This window comes from Micromesistius poutassou (assembly GCF_964030765.1).
Source record: "Micromesistius poutassou genome assembly, chromosome: 8".
In the NCBI taxonomy this organism is placed as follows: domain Eukaryota; kingdom Metazoa; phylum Chordata; class Actinopteri; order Gadiformes; family Gadidae; genus Micromesistius; species Micromesistius poutassou.
This window is the reverse complement of record NC_140278.1, coordinates 19,477,951-19,494,261: the sequence shown is the minus strand read 5'-3', so window position 1 is coordinate 19,494,261 and position 16,311 is coordinate 19,477,951. Positions and strand designations below refer to the sequence as shown.

Genomic DNA, 16,311 nt, shown 5'->3' with positions numbered 1-16,311 from the left:
AGGGGGGGGGGGGGGGGGAACGACGACTGACTGACCGACCGACCGACCAATCAACCATAGACTGTATCATAACCAGAGATGTATAAAGTAGAGACCCAGACTTAAGTAAAAGTACAAGTACTGTATCAAAAAAGTGACTTGAGTAGAAGTAGAAATGTTCTTTAAACACCCCACTTAAGTGGAAGTACTAAAGTATTCAAAATGTTTTGTACTTAAGTATTGCAAGTAGTTTATTTTAAAATGTACTACTCAAGTACTGAAAGTAAAAGTACTGTGTTATGTTTATTTTAAAGAAAGCTGTCAAAAGTTTGAATATCTTATTGTTTATATTATCTCAAATATTTAAACTGAAAGACAATTCCTTTGGCTGTAGCAGCAGTACAAGGACAGGAATACATACAAAGCTGTCTTAAAGCTGTCAAAGGCCACATACAAGTGTTTATGTAAAAACAAACAACTAAAACATCTCAAAGGCCAGAGGGGTATTCCAAGAAAACGGCCAAATGACAAACATGGGTAAGTTAAAGGACAATTCTGGTATTTTGAACATTGAGCCCCCTTTCTGGTTTGTCTAGGTTGAAATAGAGTGGTTGACACTGACATTTTGACTATTGAAGGTAAGGTATTGACTATTGAAGGTATTGCCAAGGTGCACAATCCGATCACTTATTTTTTATCACTTACTATTAGCATGAACACACCACAGTCCACGCTGCCTGCTTGTTCTGGAACATTCTGATAAAAAAAAGCCAGAAGTTATTGACAACTAAATGATATTTAAATATATTTAATACAATTACATTTCTTGATACTACATCAATGCATAGTACATTTCACAAGGCATATCAAGTAAGTCCAACATTTCCATCACCTTGTTTGAAACAAATGCCCAGGATCCTGACACTCTCTGTGTTGCAATGGTGCTATAAAATACAAAAGGATAGCATGCTGAAATACACTATTAAGGACCTCACACGATTGTGATGTGACGTGAGCTTTGTGGGCAACATTTTAAACCGTTTAAGCTTGCTGTTCCATGCTTCATTTTGAATAGCACCTTGTCTATCAGCACAGACAATCAATTGCCTATTAATTGGCTTCCATTATTGGTTTAAGTAACAGTGGAGCAGGTGTGCATAGTATGACTCCAGGCTGTGCTACCTTGATCGCCACAAATGTAATGAACACATCATCAGAAGCCTTTTTTGAACACAGCAGAAGCAACATTGAACGGTTGCTAATTCTCTACTAGGAATATTGAACGGTTCCTAAACATTATGAATAATAATAATATAACACCACAACTTAACGGAAAATTAATTTACGGGAACAATTAACGGTTCCTCAATATAAGACTGAAAACTGAACATGGATAAATAATGCCAGTCTCCATAGCCACTAAGCTTGGAGCAGGAATCAAGAAGACGAATCCTCTTAAGTTTAGACTTCAGGACCTGTAAAATATACCGTAATAAACCTACAGTTTAGCTTCATAACAACAACAATTATCTGCAATAAAACGTATTTCACTCCTCAGTACATGTGAACGAGGCTTTAACATTCAACACTCCAAGACATGATGGACTGGCCATGATGATTGGCCGTGTCCCAATTCCTTCAACCGCAACCGGAACAGGTATGCTAAAATAGTATTGTGGGCGGGGCTGGACCTTTCTAGGCAGGGCTGGTCGCCCAGCCACGCCTTCCCGCAGGCCTCAGCCGTTAGCTTCTCGTTAGTTTTAACGTAGTATCGCGAGTGTTTGTAACTGTGTTTTTTAATGCTTCTGTCTTAGTCCGGTCGCTCGTTGAAATGTCATTTAGACTAACCTGACCTTAAAATAAAAATAAATCAATAATCAATCATTGACATCGACTGGAGGGAGGGGGACCAACACTAAGCTAGACCCCATTGGCTGAAACCGAACAACGTCTGGAACAAACCCAGCTGTCAATCATCCGCCGTGCGTCACTTCCGGTGTCAGGCTGGTCGATCGGCTCTCCGCTAACACGGGACACAATAACACGGGTTAAACATAATAACACGGGTTAAACACAACACCGGTGGAACCCCAACCAAACAGAACCATATACCAACTCAAGACATGTCCAGGTTGTGAACGACGGACACTTCAGCGGTGGTTCGCTTCTCGAGGTAAGAAACAACGAGCTAGCTGCTAGCTTAGCCGTTAGCATTCAGCTTCACCTCCTCCCGGCGCCTGATTCCTCCACCATGTCTCTGGGCCTTCATACATGTTTCTGATTCCTCCATGTCTCTTGGCCTTCATACATGTTTCTGATTCCTCCATGTCTCTGGGCCTTGGTGCTTATTACACGTGTGTGTGTGTTGATGGTAGTCTGTTAGTGGGGTTTATTTCTTATCCAGTAGTGTATAATGGTTCATGTTTATTGTGTGTGGGTGATTACTCTTTGTGTGACCGGGCACAGACAATAAGTTATTTATCCACACTTCAGTGTATGAACACACACTACCAGAAGCATTGCTACACACACATACGCAGTAGGAAGTCCCATGTCCGCACAAAGAGGCCTCAATAAGGGCTGGTTCCCAGTGAACCTCAAACCACTGAACTACAGACTGTAGTTCCCTACCCAGCCCGTGTCTGGTTCCCAGTACACTGTGTGGCTCACCACTCAGCCCTGGTCTGGTTCCCAGTACACTGTGTGGTTCACCACCCAGCTGTGGTCTGGTTCCCAGTACACTGTGTGGTTCACCACCCAGCTGTGGTCTGGTTCCCAGTACACGGAGTTGTTCCCAGTACACTGTGTGACTCACCACCCAGCTTTGGTCTGGGTCCCAGTACACTGTGTGGTTCCCAGTAGGCCTGGGCAATAAAACAATAATTTACCGTATTGTGATAGACTTTTTATCATTATAAAACATGTTCAATATATATCTATAAGAGACTGGACCTCCAAATCTAGCAGCTGGGTTTGTTACACAAACACGGTTCTATACTTATTTACAATATTTGAGTGTTTTTCATTGTTGTATCGACATTGGAATATTTATCAATGATGAACAGTGGAAGGTCACATTGTGTTAAACAGAAGTGTTTAAATCCAGCATGGTAATTCCTAGTATTTTTAGGTCATTCAAATTATCAATAGTTATTGATATCCATCACTATGATCAAGTTATATTGTGATATGTCTTTCAGCTATATCGCCCAGGCCTAGTTCCCAGTACACCGTGTGCTTCCCAGTACATGAAGATAGAATTTAACCACTTCCACCAATCATACTATTGTGTCATTTACTAATCTCCTATTCAAGGCGAGGTGCTGTGAGTTTGTTCAGGTGAATGTTAGGGGGCGACTGGATGCTTACAGGTAAACTCTGGACGTTGGCTTCCTGCGTGGACTCCTCCGCATCCCCCGCTGTGTCGAGCCGCTGAACCGCTTTGCCGCTCTAGGGTTAGCTAACCAGGAGGAACCTGGGTTACTTGGGTTAGTCATGGCAGACATTGGAAAGTGTTCTGACTGCTCTGTACACGTTGTCCTGTCTGTGCCCTGTGATTGGCCAGCAGCTCCTGTCACATCATGCTTTGGCTTAATTTGATTGGTCCCCTGCAGAGCTCCAGGATGTCGAAGCGGCGGTCGTCATCGGAGCGGGGGGGCGGCGAGACGTCAGCCAGGGCGGGAAAACTCCTGTGTTCTGGGATCGCCGGTGGCAATGCCAAGAAGGCAGGGCCCTTCGTGCTAGGTAAGAACTCCACAACAAAGAAGACCTCCCTTTATCTAGAGAGAGACACGCATCACCCAGTCAATAAGGTCTATATCTAGAGAGAGACACACTCATCATCCAGTCAATAAGGTCTATATCTAGAGAGAGACACACTCATCATCCAGTCAATAAGGTCTATATCTAGAGAGAGACACACTCATCATCCAGTCAATAAGGTCTATATCTAGAGAGAGACACACTCATCATCCAGTCAATAAGGTCTATATCTAGAGAGAGACACACTCATCATCCAGTCAATAAGGTCTATATCTAGAGAGAGACACACTCATCATCCAGTCAATAAGGTCTATATCTAGAGGGAGACACACTCATCATCCAGTCAATAAGGTCTATATCTAGAGGGAGACACACTCATCATCCAGTCAATAAGGTCTATATCTAGAGAGAGACACACTCATCATCCAGTCAATAAGGTCTATATCTAGAGAGAGACACACTCATCATCCAGTCAATAAGGTCTATATCTAGAGAGACACACTCATCATCCAGTCAATAAGGTCTATATCTAGAGAGAGACACACTCATCATCCAGTCAATAAGGTCTATATCTAGAGAGAGACACACTCATCATCCAGTCAATAAGGTCTATATCTAGAGAGAGACACACTCATCATCCAGTCAATAAGGTCTATATCTAGAGAGAGACACACTCATCATCCAGTCAATAAGGTCTATATCTAGAGAGACACACACTCATCATCCAGTCAATAAGGTCTATATCTAGAGGGAGACACACTCATCATCCAGTCAATAAGGTCTATATCTAGAGGGAGACACACTCATCACCCAGTCAATAAGGTCTATATCTAGAGAGAGACACACTCATCATCCAGTCAATAAGGTCTATATCTAGAGAGACACACTCATCATCCAGTCAATAAGGTCTATATCTAGAGGGAGACACACTCATCATCCAGTCAATAAGGTCTTTATCTAGAGAGAGACACACTCATCATCCAGTCAATAAGGTCTATATCTAGAGAGACACACTCATCATCCAGTCAATAAGGTCTATATCTAGAGAGAGACACACTCATCATCCAGTCAATAAGGTCTATATCTAGAGAGGGGGGAGTGGGGCAGACCGGCACTAGGTGCGTTGGTTGACCTGCTGTCTCCTTCAGGTCCTCGTCTGGGGAACTCCCCAGTGCCCAGCATTGTGCAGTGCCTCGCCCGCAAGGACGGAACGGACGACTTCTACCAGCTGAAGGTAAGGCCTCCTGGTGGTCAGGACCTCCAGCTCCACCGCTGTGGAGCGGGCAGCAGATACAGAGAGGGCTCAGCTACTACTACAGCTCAGAACAGGAAGGAACAGAACCAGGATCCTGTCTCCTAAAGGCTCTGTGGCTCTGGAGACGAGGAACTGTTTCTGATTATGAAGGATCATGCTTTTAATGTGTTGTATTCCTGCATCTCCTGGCTCAGTGATGGCCTCCACTCATTCCCTCTATCGCCTTCAATAAACACGGCTCAACATGACACAGGCGTCCAAGAGGGATGGTATCGATCGGAGCCAAAGCCATAGCCGTCTGGAAGATAGAGTAAAAGCTAGAGATACTAGAGAGGTGTGGCAGGGATTATAGAGGATCTCTGGGTACAAGAAGAAACGGGCAGCTCAAGATGTAGACCCCCAGCTCCCAGATAAGCTTAATGAATTTTACTGCTGGTTTGATGCCCCTGACCACAGCGCTGAGCACAGTCCCTGCACTCAGAACAGACCCTGTAACCCCACCATTTGTGGTTAAGGGGCATGAAGTAGGAGTAGTCAAAAGCCCTGGAGGGCTTTGACTACTGTGTCTTTCTCTCCATCTCAACATTTATTTTCGCAAATTCTATTTTGTTTGTATTCCGCTTTCCTAAATACTCGGACTGAGTCACCTCCACTTCAATTCAACTGAATCCGGATCATGTCATCATGACATCAGATCATCTCATGGAATGATACTTTAAGATGCCAGGTCGACACAAGTGTGACTCAAATTGAGGGAGAGATTATGGGTATCAGGATTACTTTTAGATGTTGTGTCTGGTCATGACTTCTGACCTGTTGCCCCCTGGCCCCATAGATCCTGACTCTGGAGGAGCGCAGCGACCCGGCCGGGGAGAACCAGGAGGAGAGGCAGGGCAAGATGCTGCTCCACACCGAGTACTCCCTGCTGTCGCTGCTGCACGGCCAGGACGGGGTGGTTCACCATCACGGGCTCTTCCAGGTACCCTCTCACCCTCTGACCGGAGATCACTCTCACCCTCTGACTGGAGAGTGGGCTCCCCTCGCTCTCACTCTCTGACTGCAGATCACTCTCACCCTCTGACTGGAGAGTGGGCTCACCCTCGCTCTCACTCTCTGACTGGAGAGCGGGTTCACTCTCCCCGTCTCACTCTCTGATGGAGAGGGGGCTGACTCTCCCTGTCTCACTCTCCCCGTCTGTTTTATTGTTTATGTCTTAGTATTCCAATACTTTTCATTATTTTCATTACATACACCCTTTTAGTTTAAACTAGTGATCTCTTACCTCATAGGATAACACTGCTGCTAATTCCTTTCTTTGGAGTCTGAGGGAGTTTGAAGAGGTATTGAGTAAATCATAACTGTCTCAGTGACTAATCAGCTATGCACCATGCCGGTACTCTAACCCTATTGGCTGAGTGTCAGAGGTGAGCTCTGCACCGTGCCAAGCCTCTCAGTGGCCCCTCAGCATGGAGCCTCTCAGTGGCCCCTCATCCCTTCTGCTCTTCTTCCCAAAGTAGTGCCGTTGACCCATGTACTTTGGTGGGTTGCTTTATAGCTGAGGTATCAGGTTATTATGGTCTGTGACTCCAGTGGACTGGTTTATAGCTGAGGTATCAGGTTATTATGGTCTGTGACTCTCTTAAGAACGCTGCGGGCCTCCTCAGGAACCCCCACATGCTCCCAGAAGGCCTTAGGATTCTCCAGGCTCAGAGTCGAACTGCTTGTCTTGTCTCAGGACCGGGCGTACGAGGTCCTGGAGGAGTCTGAGGCCACCAGGGGGCGTAAGCTGAAGAAGAGGATCTGCCTGGTGCTGGACTGTCTCTGTGCCCACGACTTCAGCGACAAGACGGCCGACCTCATCAACCTGCAGCATTACGTCATCAAGGAGAAGAGGCTGAGCGAGCGCGAAGCCATCGTCATCTTCTATGACGTGGTGCGCGTGGTGGAGGCCCTGCACAAGGTGAGACAACTGAACTAAACTTATCTGACGTCAGACTCCACCGCTACACAAGCATGCCAGTGTACTGGGCGAATCCCTTTTGGTCACATAGCGGTTAAAATGGCAAAATAGTAGTTTGATAGCGTGCTAGGGCATTAGCATCATGCTAGCCTGTTGGCCCTGTGCTAGGTAATTAGCATCATGCTAGCCTGTTGGCCCTGTGCTAGGGCCTTAGCATCATGCTAGCCTGTTGGCCCTGTGCTAGGGCCTTAGCATCATGCTAGCCTGTTGGCCCTGTGTTAGGGCCTTAGCATCATGCTGTTAATGAGGTGTTCCAGAGTGGTGCCCTATGTTGTTCCAAGTGACTCACAGGGCATGAAGATAACACTGCTAGTATGACCAACCATGTCTGTCTGTCTCTCTCTCTGTCTGTCTGTCCTCTGTGTCTCTGTCTGTCTGTCCTCTGTGTCTCTGTCTGTCTGTCTCTCTCCAGAAGAACATTGTCCACCGAGACCTGAAGCTGGGCAACATGGTGCTGAATAAACGGTGAGATTGGAGGTCCAGCTGGTCCATATTAAAGAAGAGCCAACTAACTAGCTGGTCCATATTAAAGGATAGCCAACTAACTAATATGGCTGTGATCCTATTGGTCCAGTGTTTTATTACTATTGGGCCGGTACAGTTGCTGTTACCGTTAAACCGTGTTAAAAAAGGGGGCGGTCACTGTTACGCTCTATTGGTCCAGTAGGTGTTATCCTATTGGTCCAGTACAGTAGGTGTGATCCTATTGGTCCGGTACAGTAGCTGTGATCCCATTGGTCCAATTGTGTGTGTGTGTGTGTTTGCAGAACCCACCGGATCACCATCACTAACTTCTGTCTGGGGAAACACCTGGTTAGCGAGGACGACTTGCTCAAGGACCAGAGAGGAAGTCCCGCCTACATCAGCCCCGACGTTCTCAGTGGTGAGGCACACTGTCACTCACACACCAGATCTATGTTATCTGACTAACACTAACCTAACCCCTGTATGGAACAACTAGGGTAACTAAGACACTAACCTAACCCCTGTATGGAACAACTAGGGTAACAAAGACACTAACCTAACCCCTGTATGGAACAACTAGGGTAACTAAGACCCTGTCCCAATTCTTCCCCTTCCCCTAGATATATTGTTCCCCAGTATGTGTGAGGCTCTGTTCCCAGTATGAGGCTCTGTTCCCAGTATGAGGCTCTGTTCCCAGTATGAGGCTCTGTTCCCAGTGTGAGGCTCTGTTCCCAGTATGTGTGAGGCTCTGTTCCCAGTATGTGTGAGGCTCTGTTCCCAGTATGTGTGAGGCTCTGTCCCCAGTATGTGTGAGGCTCTGTCCCCAGTATGTGTGAGGCTCTGTCCCCAGTATGTGTGAGGCTCTGTCCCCAGTATGTGTGAGGCTCTGTTCCCAGTATGTGTGAGGCTCTGTTCCCAGTATGTATGAGGCTCTGTTCCCAGTATGTATGAGGCTCTGTTCCCAGTATGTGTGAGGCTCTGTTCCCAGTGGGAGGCTCTGTTCCCAGTATGTGTGAAGCTCTGTTCCCAGTATGTGTGAGGCTCTGTTCCCAGTATGTGGGAGGCTCTGTTCCCAGTATGAGGCTCTGTTCCCAGTATGAGGCTCTGTTCCCAGTATGAGGCTCTGTTCCCAGTGTGAGGCTCTGTTCCCAGTATGTGTGAGGCTCTGGGCCCGCTGGGCGCGGTGGAGACGCTTCAACAAATTCACAGAACAAAGATCTTTTCCCAAAGATATGAAGACTGGCGCGTGTGGAACAGCAAGTGTGAACCCAGTGAACCTGACTCATTGTGTGACTCATAGATGGAAACTTCTAAAGGAGCCATAACGACCCACCGGCCACGCCCCCCTGGCCTTCCTACACTAGCTGACTCACCGCCTAACCACAGCCGTATGACTAGCTCCGGGCTAGCCACGCTAACTCTCTGCTGCTTCAACACAGTCTTAAGACTAGCTCACGGCTAGCCACGCTAACTCTAGGCTGCTTCAACATAGCCCTGTGACTAGCTCACGGCTAGCCACGCTAACTCTAGGCTGCTTCAACATAGCCCTGTGACTAGCTCAGGGCTAGCCACGCTATCTCTCTGCTGCTTCAACATAGCCCTGTGACTAGCTCAGGTCTAACTCTTTAATGCGTCACCACAGCCTTAGTTTAGTCTCATGGTGGTGTTGAGTCTCTTACCCTAACCCTGGTGGTGTTGAGTCTCTAACCCTGCTGGTGTTGAGTCTCATGGTGGTGTTGAGTCTCTTACCCTAACCCTGGTGGTGTTGAGTCTCTAACCCTGCTGGTGTTGAGTCTCATGGTGGTGTTGAGTCTCTTACCCTAACCCTGGTGGTGTTGTCTCATGGTGGTGTTGTCTCTAACCCTAACCCTGCTGGTGGTGGTGAGTCTCATGGTGGTGTTGAGTCTCATGGTGGTGTTGAGTCTCATGGTGGTGTTGAGTCTCTTACCCTAACCCAGGTGGTGTTGAGTCTCATGGTGGTGTTGAGTCTCATGGTTGTGTTGAGTCTCATGGTGGTGTTGAGTCTCATGGTGGTGTTGAGTCTCTAACCCTGGTGGTGGTGTTGAGTCTCATGGTGGTGTTGAGTCTCATGGTGGTGTTGAGTCTCTAACCCTGGTGGTGGTGTTGAGTCTCATGGTGGTGTTGAGTCTCATGGTGGTGTTGAGTCTCTAACCCTGGTGGTGGTGTTGAGTCTCATGGTGGTGGTCAGTCTCATGGTGGTGTTGAGTCTCATGGTGGTGTTGAGTCTCTAACCCTGGTGGTGGTGTTGAGTCTCATGGTGGTGGTGTTGTCTCATGGTGGTGGTCAGTCTCATGGTGGTGTTGAGTCTCATGGTGGTGTTGAGTCTCATGGTGGTGTTGAGTCTCTAACCCTGCCGGTGTTGAGTCTCATGGTGGTGTTGAGTCTCATGGTGGTGTTGTCTCATGGTGGTGTTGAGTCTCTAACCCTGCTGGTGGTGTTGAGTCTCATGGTGGTGTTGAGTCTCATGGTGGTGTTGAGTCTCATGGTGGTGTTGTCTCATGGTGGTGTTGAGTCTCTAACCCTGGTGGTGGTGTTGAGTCTCATGGTGGTGTTGAGTCTCATGGTGGTGTTGAGTCTCTAACCCTGGTGGTGGTGTTGAGTCTCATGGTGGTGGTGTTGTCTCATGGTGGTGGTCAGTCTCATGGTGGTGTTGAGTCTCATGGTGGTGTTGAGTCTCTAACCCTGCCGGTGGTGAGTCTCATGGTGGTGTTGTCTCATGGTGGTGTTGAGTCTCATGGTGGTGTTGAGTCTCATGGTGGTGTTGTCTCATGGTGGTGTTGTCTCATGGTGGTGTTGAGTCTCATGGTGGTGTTGAGTCTCATGGTGGTGTTGTCTCATGGTGGTGTTGAATCTCATGGTGGTGTTGAGTCTCATAGTGGTGTTGTCTCATGGTGGTGTTGAGTCTCATGGTGGTGTTGTCTCATGGTGGTGTTGAGTCTCTAACCCTGCCGGTGGTGAGTCTCATGGTGGTGTTGTCTCATGGTGGTGGTGAGTCTCTAACCCTGCTGGTGGTGTTGAGTCTCATGGTGGTGTTGTCTCATGGTGGTGGTGAGTCTCATGGTGGTGTTCTCTCCTAGGGCGTCCGTACCGGGGTAAGCCCAGCGACATGTGGGCCCTGGGGGTGGTCCTCTTCACCATGCTGTACGGACAGTTCCCGTTCTACGACTCCATCCCTCAGGAGCTCTTCAGGAAGATCAAGGCTGCAGAGTACTCTATCCCCGAGTGAGTACTAGTACTATACCTACTGCTGCAGAGTACTCTATCCCCGAGTGAGTACTAGTACTATATCTACTGCTGCAGAGTACTCTATCCCCGACTGAGTACTAGTACTATACCTACTGCTGCAGAGTACTCTATCCCCGAGTGAGTACTAGTACTATATCTACTGCTGCAGAGTACTCTATCCCCGACTGAGTACTAGTACTATATCTACTGCTGCAGAGTACTCTGTCCCCGAGTGAGTACTAGTACTATATCTACTGCTCGAGTATTACACTTTGAAACAGTATACACACACACACACTCACGCGTCTCTCATAGTGCTCATAAAATGCCACATTTGTATGAACATTTGAACAAGCATGAACATTTTACACTTTAGATAGAGTAGGAGAGTAGCAGCTTGTTAAAGGGCCTGGAGGTCCCATGACAGCACCACAGCCCAGTGGGCTGAAACTAATCCATCAAGCATCACCACACTGTCTATGCCCTGACTGTGCTCCTCTCCCCACTGTCTATCCCAGGGACGGGCGTGTCTCTGAGAACACGGTGGGTCTGATCCGGAAGCTACTGGTTCTGGACCCCCAGCAGAGGCTGAGTGCTGCGGAGGTTCTGGAGGCACTCAGCTCCATCATAGCCTCCTGGTCAGTACTCGCTAACCCTCAGCTCCATCATAGCCTCCTGCTCAGTACTCACTAACCCTCCTGGTCTCGGTGGTTTGGTCTTTTACTCCCAGCTGAAGGTAGCCTGGAAATCCAGACCCACATCTAGAAAGCTGTAGGGTCTGGCAACGAGTACTGAAAACGGCCCAACTCGAGGGGCGGAACCAAGCGTGCATTTGAAAATATCACTGCACGCACTTGGATAACACTACGACCAATCAGAGGAATACAAGGGGTGACGTATCCAGACCAGCGGAGCTAACCAATAGATAAGACTTGGCGTATACGATCGGTAAAACAGCAACGCTTTTGGCCCTGCCTATATCAGATACACCGATGTCATTGGTTAGCTCCTCTGGTCTGGATACGTCACCCCTTGTATGGATGATGGTGATGATGTTATCAGGTGGTGATGTTTCTTCATGTGTTTCCAGGCAGTCTGTGTCGTCCCTGGGCGCCCCTCTCCAGGTGGTCCCGGACATCGATGACCAGGTCAGCCCCCCTGAACACCTGCAGGAGGTAAGATAACGCCACCTACCGCTACTTAACTTAAGTCTGCTACGCTGTGGACAACCTCAGCTTAAGTTAAGGCCACGGTCCACATCACTGTTTAACGTGTCCCAGTGTCCACACCACTGACTCCACATCGCCCCCTGCAGGCCAAGGTCTCTGAGGAGGCGTCGCAGTACGAGTTTGAGAACTACATGCGGCAGCAGCTGCTGCTGGCAGAGGAGAAGCACTCTCTGCACGAGGCCAAGAGCTTCCTGGCCCAGAGGCACTACGGCAGCACCCCTCCCGTCCGGCGGCTGGGGCTGGACGCCCAGCCGGTCAGCCCCCTGGACGCCGCCCTGCTCGCCCAGCGCTTCCTACGGAAGTAGCCCCCACCACCACCCACCTCCCCGACCACACCTCCACCCTGCCACCGGGCGGCACCGCCACGGGACTGGAGCCGACCGGTGGGCGTGGCTAAACAACCTTGTGAAAAGACTGACGACCACCGAAAGACTCGTCGTTCCAGGATGTGATGTAGCAGCGAGTGGCCTCACCCTTTACTCCCTACCCCCAGCTGTCCAATCATATTGCCTCAAGTCGGATTACATGATCACAGACGTCCCTCCTTACCTCTAGTACTCTGTCTGTCAGTCCTCCCTGACCCCTCCCTGTTAACTAAGGCTTTGAATCAATCTACCTCTCTGTGAACGCCAGCCTCACTGTTCTCCTGCAGAGGCTGGGTTGCCCTGGCAACCAGAATAAGCTCCTCCTTACCCCCCCCCCCCCCCCCCCCCCCCATCCGTATTATGAATAAGTAGCATTCTAACTGCCCTTTTGAAGACCTTAACTACGCCACACATTAGCTTCCCTGGGTCCCCATCGCCTCACGCCAGCGGTTACCATGGAAACATGTTTGCGCATCCAGGCAGCTCGCCCTGGGCGGGGCAGAGCGGTTCTGTCCTCCAGCCAAAGCTCCGCCTCCACGCCACTGAGGAAGACGCACAGACGGTTTTTACTTCTTTCTTTTTTTTTTAAGTATATAAATATAAACATCGCCAAAAATCATGTCTTAAAAGAACACGACACACGAGCCAAGGAAGGGATCGTGGCGCTTTAGTCTGAGGTCGTCATTCAGAACGCACCGCTTCAGGCGTTGTGGGCGGGGCCACGGCGGTGTGACTGCTACGTCAGCTGAGGTGATGGAGTCCATTCGGCTACGTCAGCTGAGGTGATGGAGCCCTTCGGCTACGTCAGGCCTCCCACTGTGAACCACCACAGGTCCTCCCATCACAGATCACAGCATTTGTCTTAGATTAGTTTTTCCCCGTTTTCTTTTGGGAGTCACCTTGTTTCCCGTCATCAGAGCCGGGAGTGGCAGCAAATCAAGCTGCAGTCATCGGACGAGCTTCACATGTTGGCTGGCAGGTGTTTATCGTGTTCTCTGCGTTACTGAAGCGTTTGTACCCAGTGTCCCTGCCTGTTGTGGCTCACAGTGCGACTGCGTGTTGTGGCTCACAGTGCGACTGCGTGTTGTGGCTCACAGTGCGACTGCGTGTTGTGGCTCACAGTGCGACTGCGTGTTGTGGCTCACAGTGCGACTGCGTGTTGTGCGTCACAGTGCGACTGCGTGTTGTGCGTCACAGTGCGACTGTGTCTCCTCTATGATCTCTAAACCGATGGCATGCAAAGTTTCCCAAATGTCATTTCTTGCTCTACTTTCCTCCTTGAAGTTTAATTATTTATTACTTCTTGTAGAATCCCTTTCTCCTGTAGATTTGGATCCTACCATCTTTTCTGCTTTTGCCCAGTAGTGATTTGAGTAAGTCTTTAAAAAGACATTTTTCTATTTTGCAGTCTTTTCAATTTCTGCTTACAGCTGTTATAATTTAATTTTTTTCCCTACCAAAATGTTTTTTCTTGCCATGTTGCCACACTGTGGTTGAATTTTAAGCTACACTAATAATGAGACTGACTTTAAATAGTTATATTTTTTACAGAAAAACAAGCGAATAATATCCACTTATTATCATTATTATTATTATTAGTGGGGGTGAATGGTTGTGCTGTCATCTCTCCTGGCCAGTATGTAAATAATAAGGTCACCTCTCACTGTCAGCAGTACTGCTGTTTCCTAAAGTCTGGACCAAACAGGCCTGTCAGTCACACATGAACATCCACTAAATGCTCATGTTATGAAAGCCTTTTTTTGTCCCCTGTCAATGTGAATTTTGTGGGTATAGAGCAGTATTGTAGTTGCGTAGAAACAAAAGTTTGTGAGCATTGTAGCTCCTGAATGCTAACTGAGTTATGGTGGAATGTCAGTCACCGGTCGACTACTAAAGCTCTGAAGACTCGAGAGTTCCCTGCTGGGAAGGATTCAACTGTTGCCCAGTAAGTGTTTGACATTGTATCACAACCCCACATTTATTATTTCTTTTTCTACACATTTGTTGGTAGACCGCAACTTGCTGTGGATCTGAGGCATGGCATTAGTGTGAGTTTCAAGGTCTTTGTAAAAAAACAACTAAGTGACTGTTGCATGTAATCTGGAAAGGCTACGGCAAACGGTGTGAATTTAGAAAGGATTCAAACCTTTTGTGACCTTGGGAACGAAGGTCTTCCCTCCATGGAGGCGTGGTGATTGTGAAGTCTGAACACGCATCACCCCCCCCCCCCCCTAGTTTCTAAGTTCGCTGTTTTGGTCGAACTCTGGCATGGAGAAACACAATAAACTGGGTAACTGTACAGATGGAAGAAAACACGATTGTATAAAAGACATATTTTTGTACTTAGATCATCAAATCTCTCATGCATGTCAGCAATAAACTTTGATATGAAAATATGTATTGTTTTTATTGGCTGTGTAAGATGTGTATGGATATGTAAGACATCTATTCTATCCATCCTCATTCAGAACATATATATATATATATATATATCCTCAATTCCTCATTCAAAAAAGGGATGGAGAGAGGTGCCAAAATGTATACACACGTCCCTATTCGTCTCAGGATCGACATATCCGTGATTCTGACTTTGTGGTAAAAAGGTTAGCCCAAAGTGTGGTCCAAAAGGCAGCTTTAAAGATAAGGGGGTCGTGGTGCCCCCTAGTCTATGATTGGGATTGGGATGCCCACACACACTTCTGTTTAAAAGACTGGGACAGCGCAAGGATAGATATCAATGATCTGACGATACACCAAAGTATTAAAATATATAAATTATTTGACAATATACCAAAGTATTAAGTGATACAACGCTGCACGAATTTGCGTTTCACCAGCGCGTCAGTCTTTATAATCTGTAGGTCGTGAGGTCAAGCCTCGCACTGTTTTACAAACCACAGAGAATCACGCTTTGTGAAAGAGGTTTGTGTTTCCCTGAATCACCAAATCCGATACCAGCGTCCTGTTAATAAAAGATGGATTCATCATTTTGCCGGTACGACAAACTTTTAATTATGATTCATTTCAGGAATCCTAATTAATTGATTTGCTTGGGGCCAGCAGAGGGCGCTGTTGGCTTTCTCACAGGAAGCAGAATTGTACGCAGAATTACACACACACACACACACACACACACACACACACACACACACACACACACACACACACACACACACACACACACACACACACACACACACACACACACACACACACTTTCCTACTTGGAAGCAGTTTGTTATTTTGTTACTGAGTAAATAGCGACATCTGCTGACCGAAAAGAAGCCACAATTAGCCTGTTCAAGATGCAGCGTTCCAAGATGTCTACATCGACACAAGAATGTGATAAAATTCATGAAGAAGATACAACAATTTAAATAAATCAAGCTATGTGCCCCAGATGGTGTTTCCTTGCTGTATAACAACTTTCTGAGTAGCTCTATCTTCATATATTTTGTCTACAGGCCTTTATGTAGGCTACGTTGTGGCTGTCAGATGTGCCATGGCAGTCTTCAGGTCACAATCTCAAGGAGAAAAGGAAAGAAGAGAACTGATTGACAACATAATTCTATGTGAGAGAGAGAGAGAGAGCGAGAGAGAGAGAGAGGCATACACACTTGACATTGACACAGCAGCTTTATGTTGCAACTGACAATAATTTGATATAAATTGTAAGTAAAATCAAACAAGTAAAATCATGTCATACCATGTGTGTGCACTGAGACACCTGTCCATTATATGTATCTGTATGTTTGGATAACGATTGCTGGCGTGCGTATAAATATATTGTAAAGAAATGGTTAATAACGTGCTACGGCGACAACAGTAATGACGTCAATTTAGTCGTTTTGACAAGTTCCCAGCGCCGGAAGTTCTCCGCGGTGCTCGCTTAACAACAAATGGGGATAGAGCAAAGCGCAATGAAGGAGCCGGCGCTCAGTCGAGCCTCCCACTAGAGATCTACACGTACGCATCCACAGGGTCCGCAGC

The 16,311-nt window shown here is 47.4% G+C and overlaps 1 protein-coding gene across 1 annotated transcript; it reads left to right on the top strand.

Moving 5' to 3' along the window:
* Positions 1-1,982: 1,982 nt before the first annotated feature.
* Positions 1,983-14,706, top strand: stk40 (serine/threonine kinase 40). The gene is made up of 11 exons (XM_084471462.1): positions 1,983-2,152; positions 3,594-3,723; positions 4,890-4,975; positions 5,832-5,975; positions 6,732-6,956; positions 7,429-7,481; positions 7,784-7,899; positions 10,580-10,724; positions 11,246-11,365; positions 11,818-11,902; positions 12,043-14,706. The coding sequence occupies exons 2-11, from the start codon at positions 3,603-3,605 to the stop codon at positions 12,259-12,261; spliced, it is 1,314 nt and encodes a 437-aa protein (XP_084327588.1). The 5' UTR covers positions 1,983-2,152; positions 3,594-3,602; the 3' UTR covers positions 12,262-14,706.
* The last annotated feature ends 1,605 nt before the right edge of the window (positions 14,707-16,311 follow it).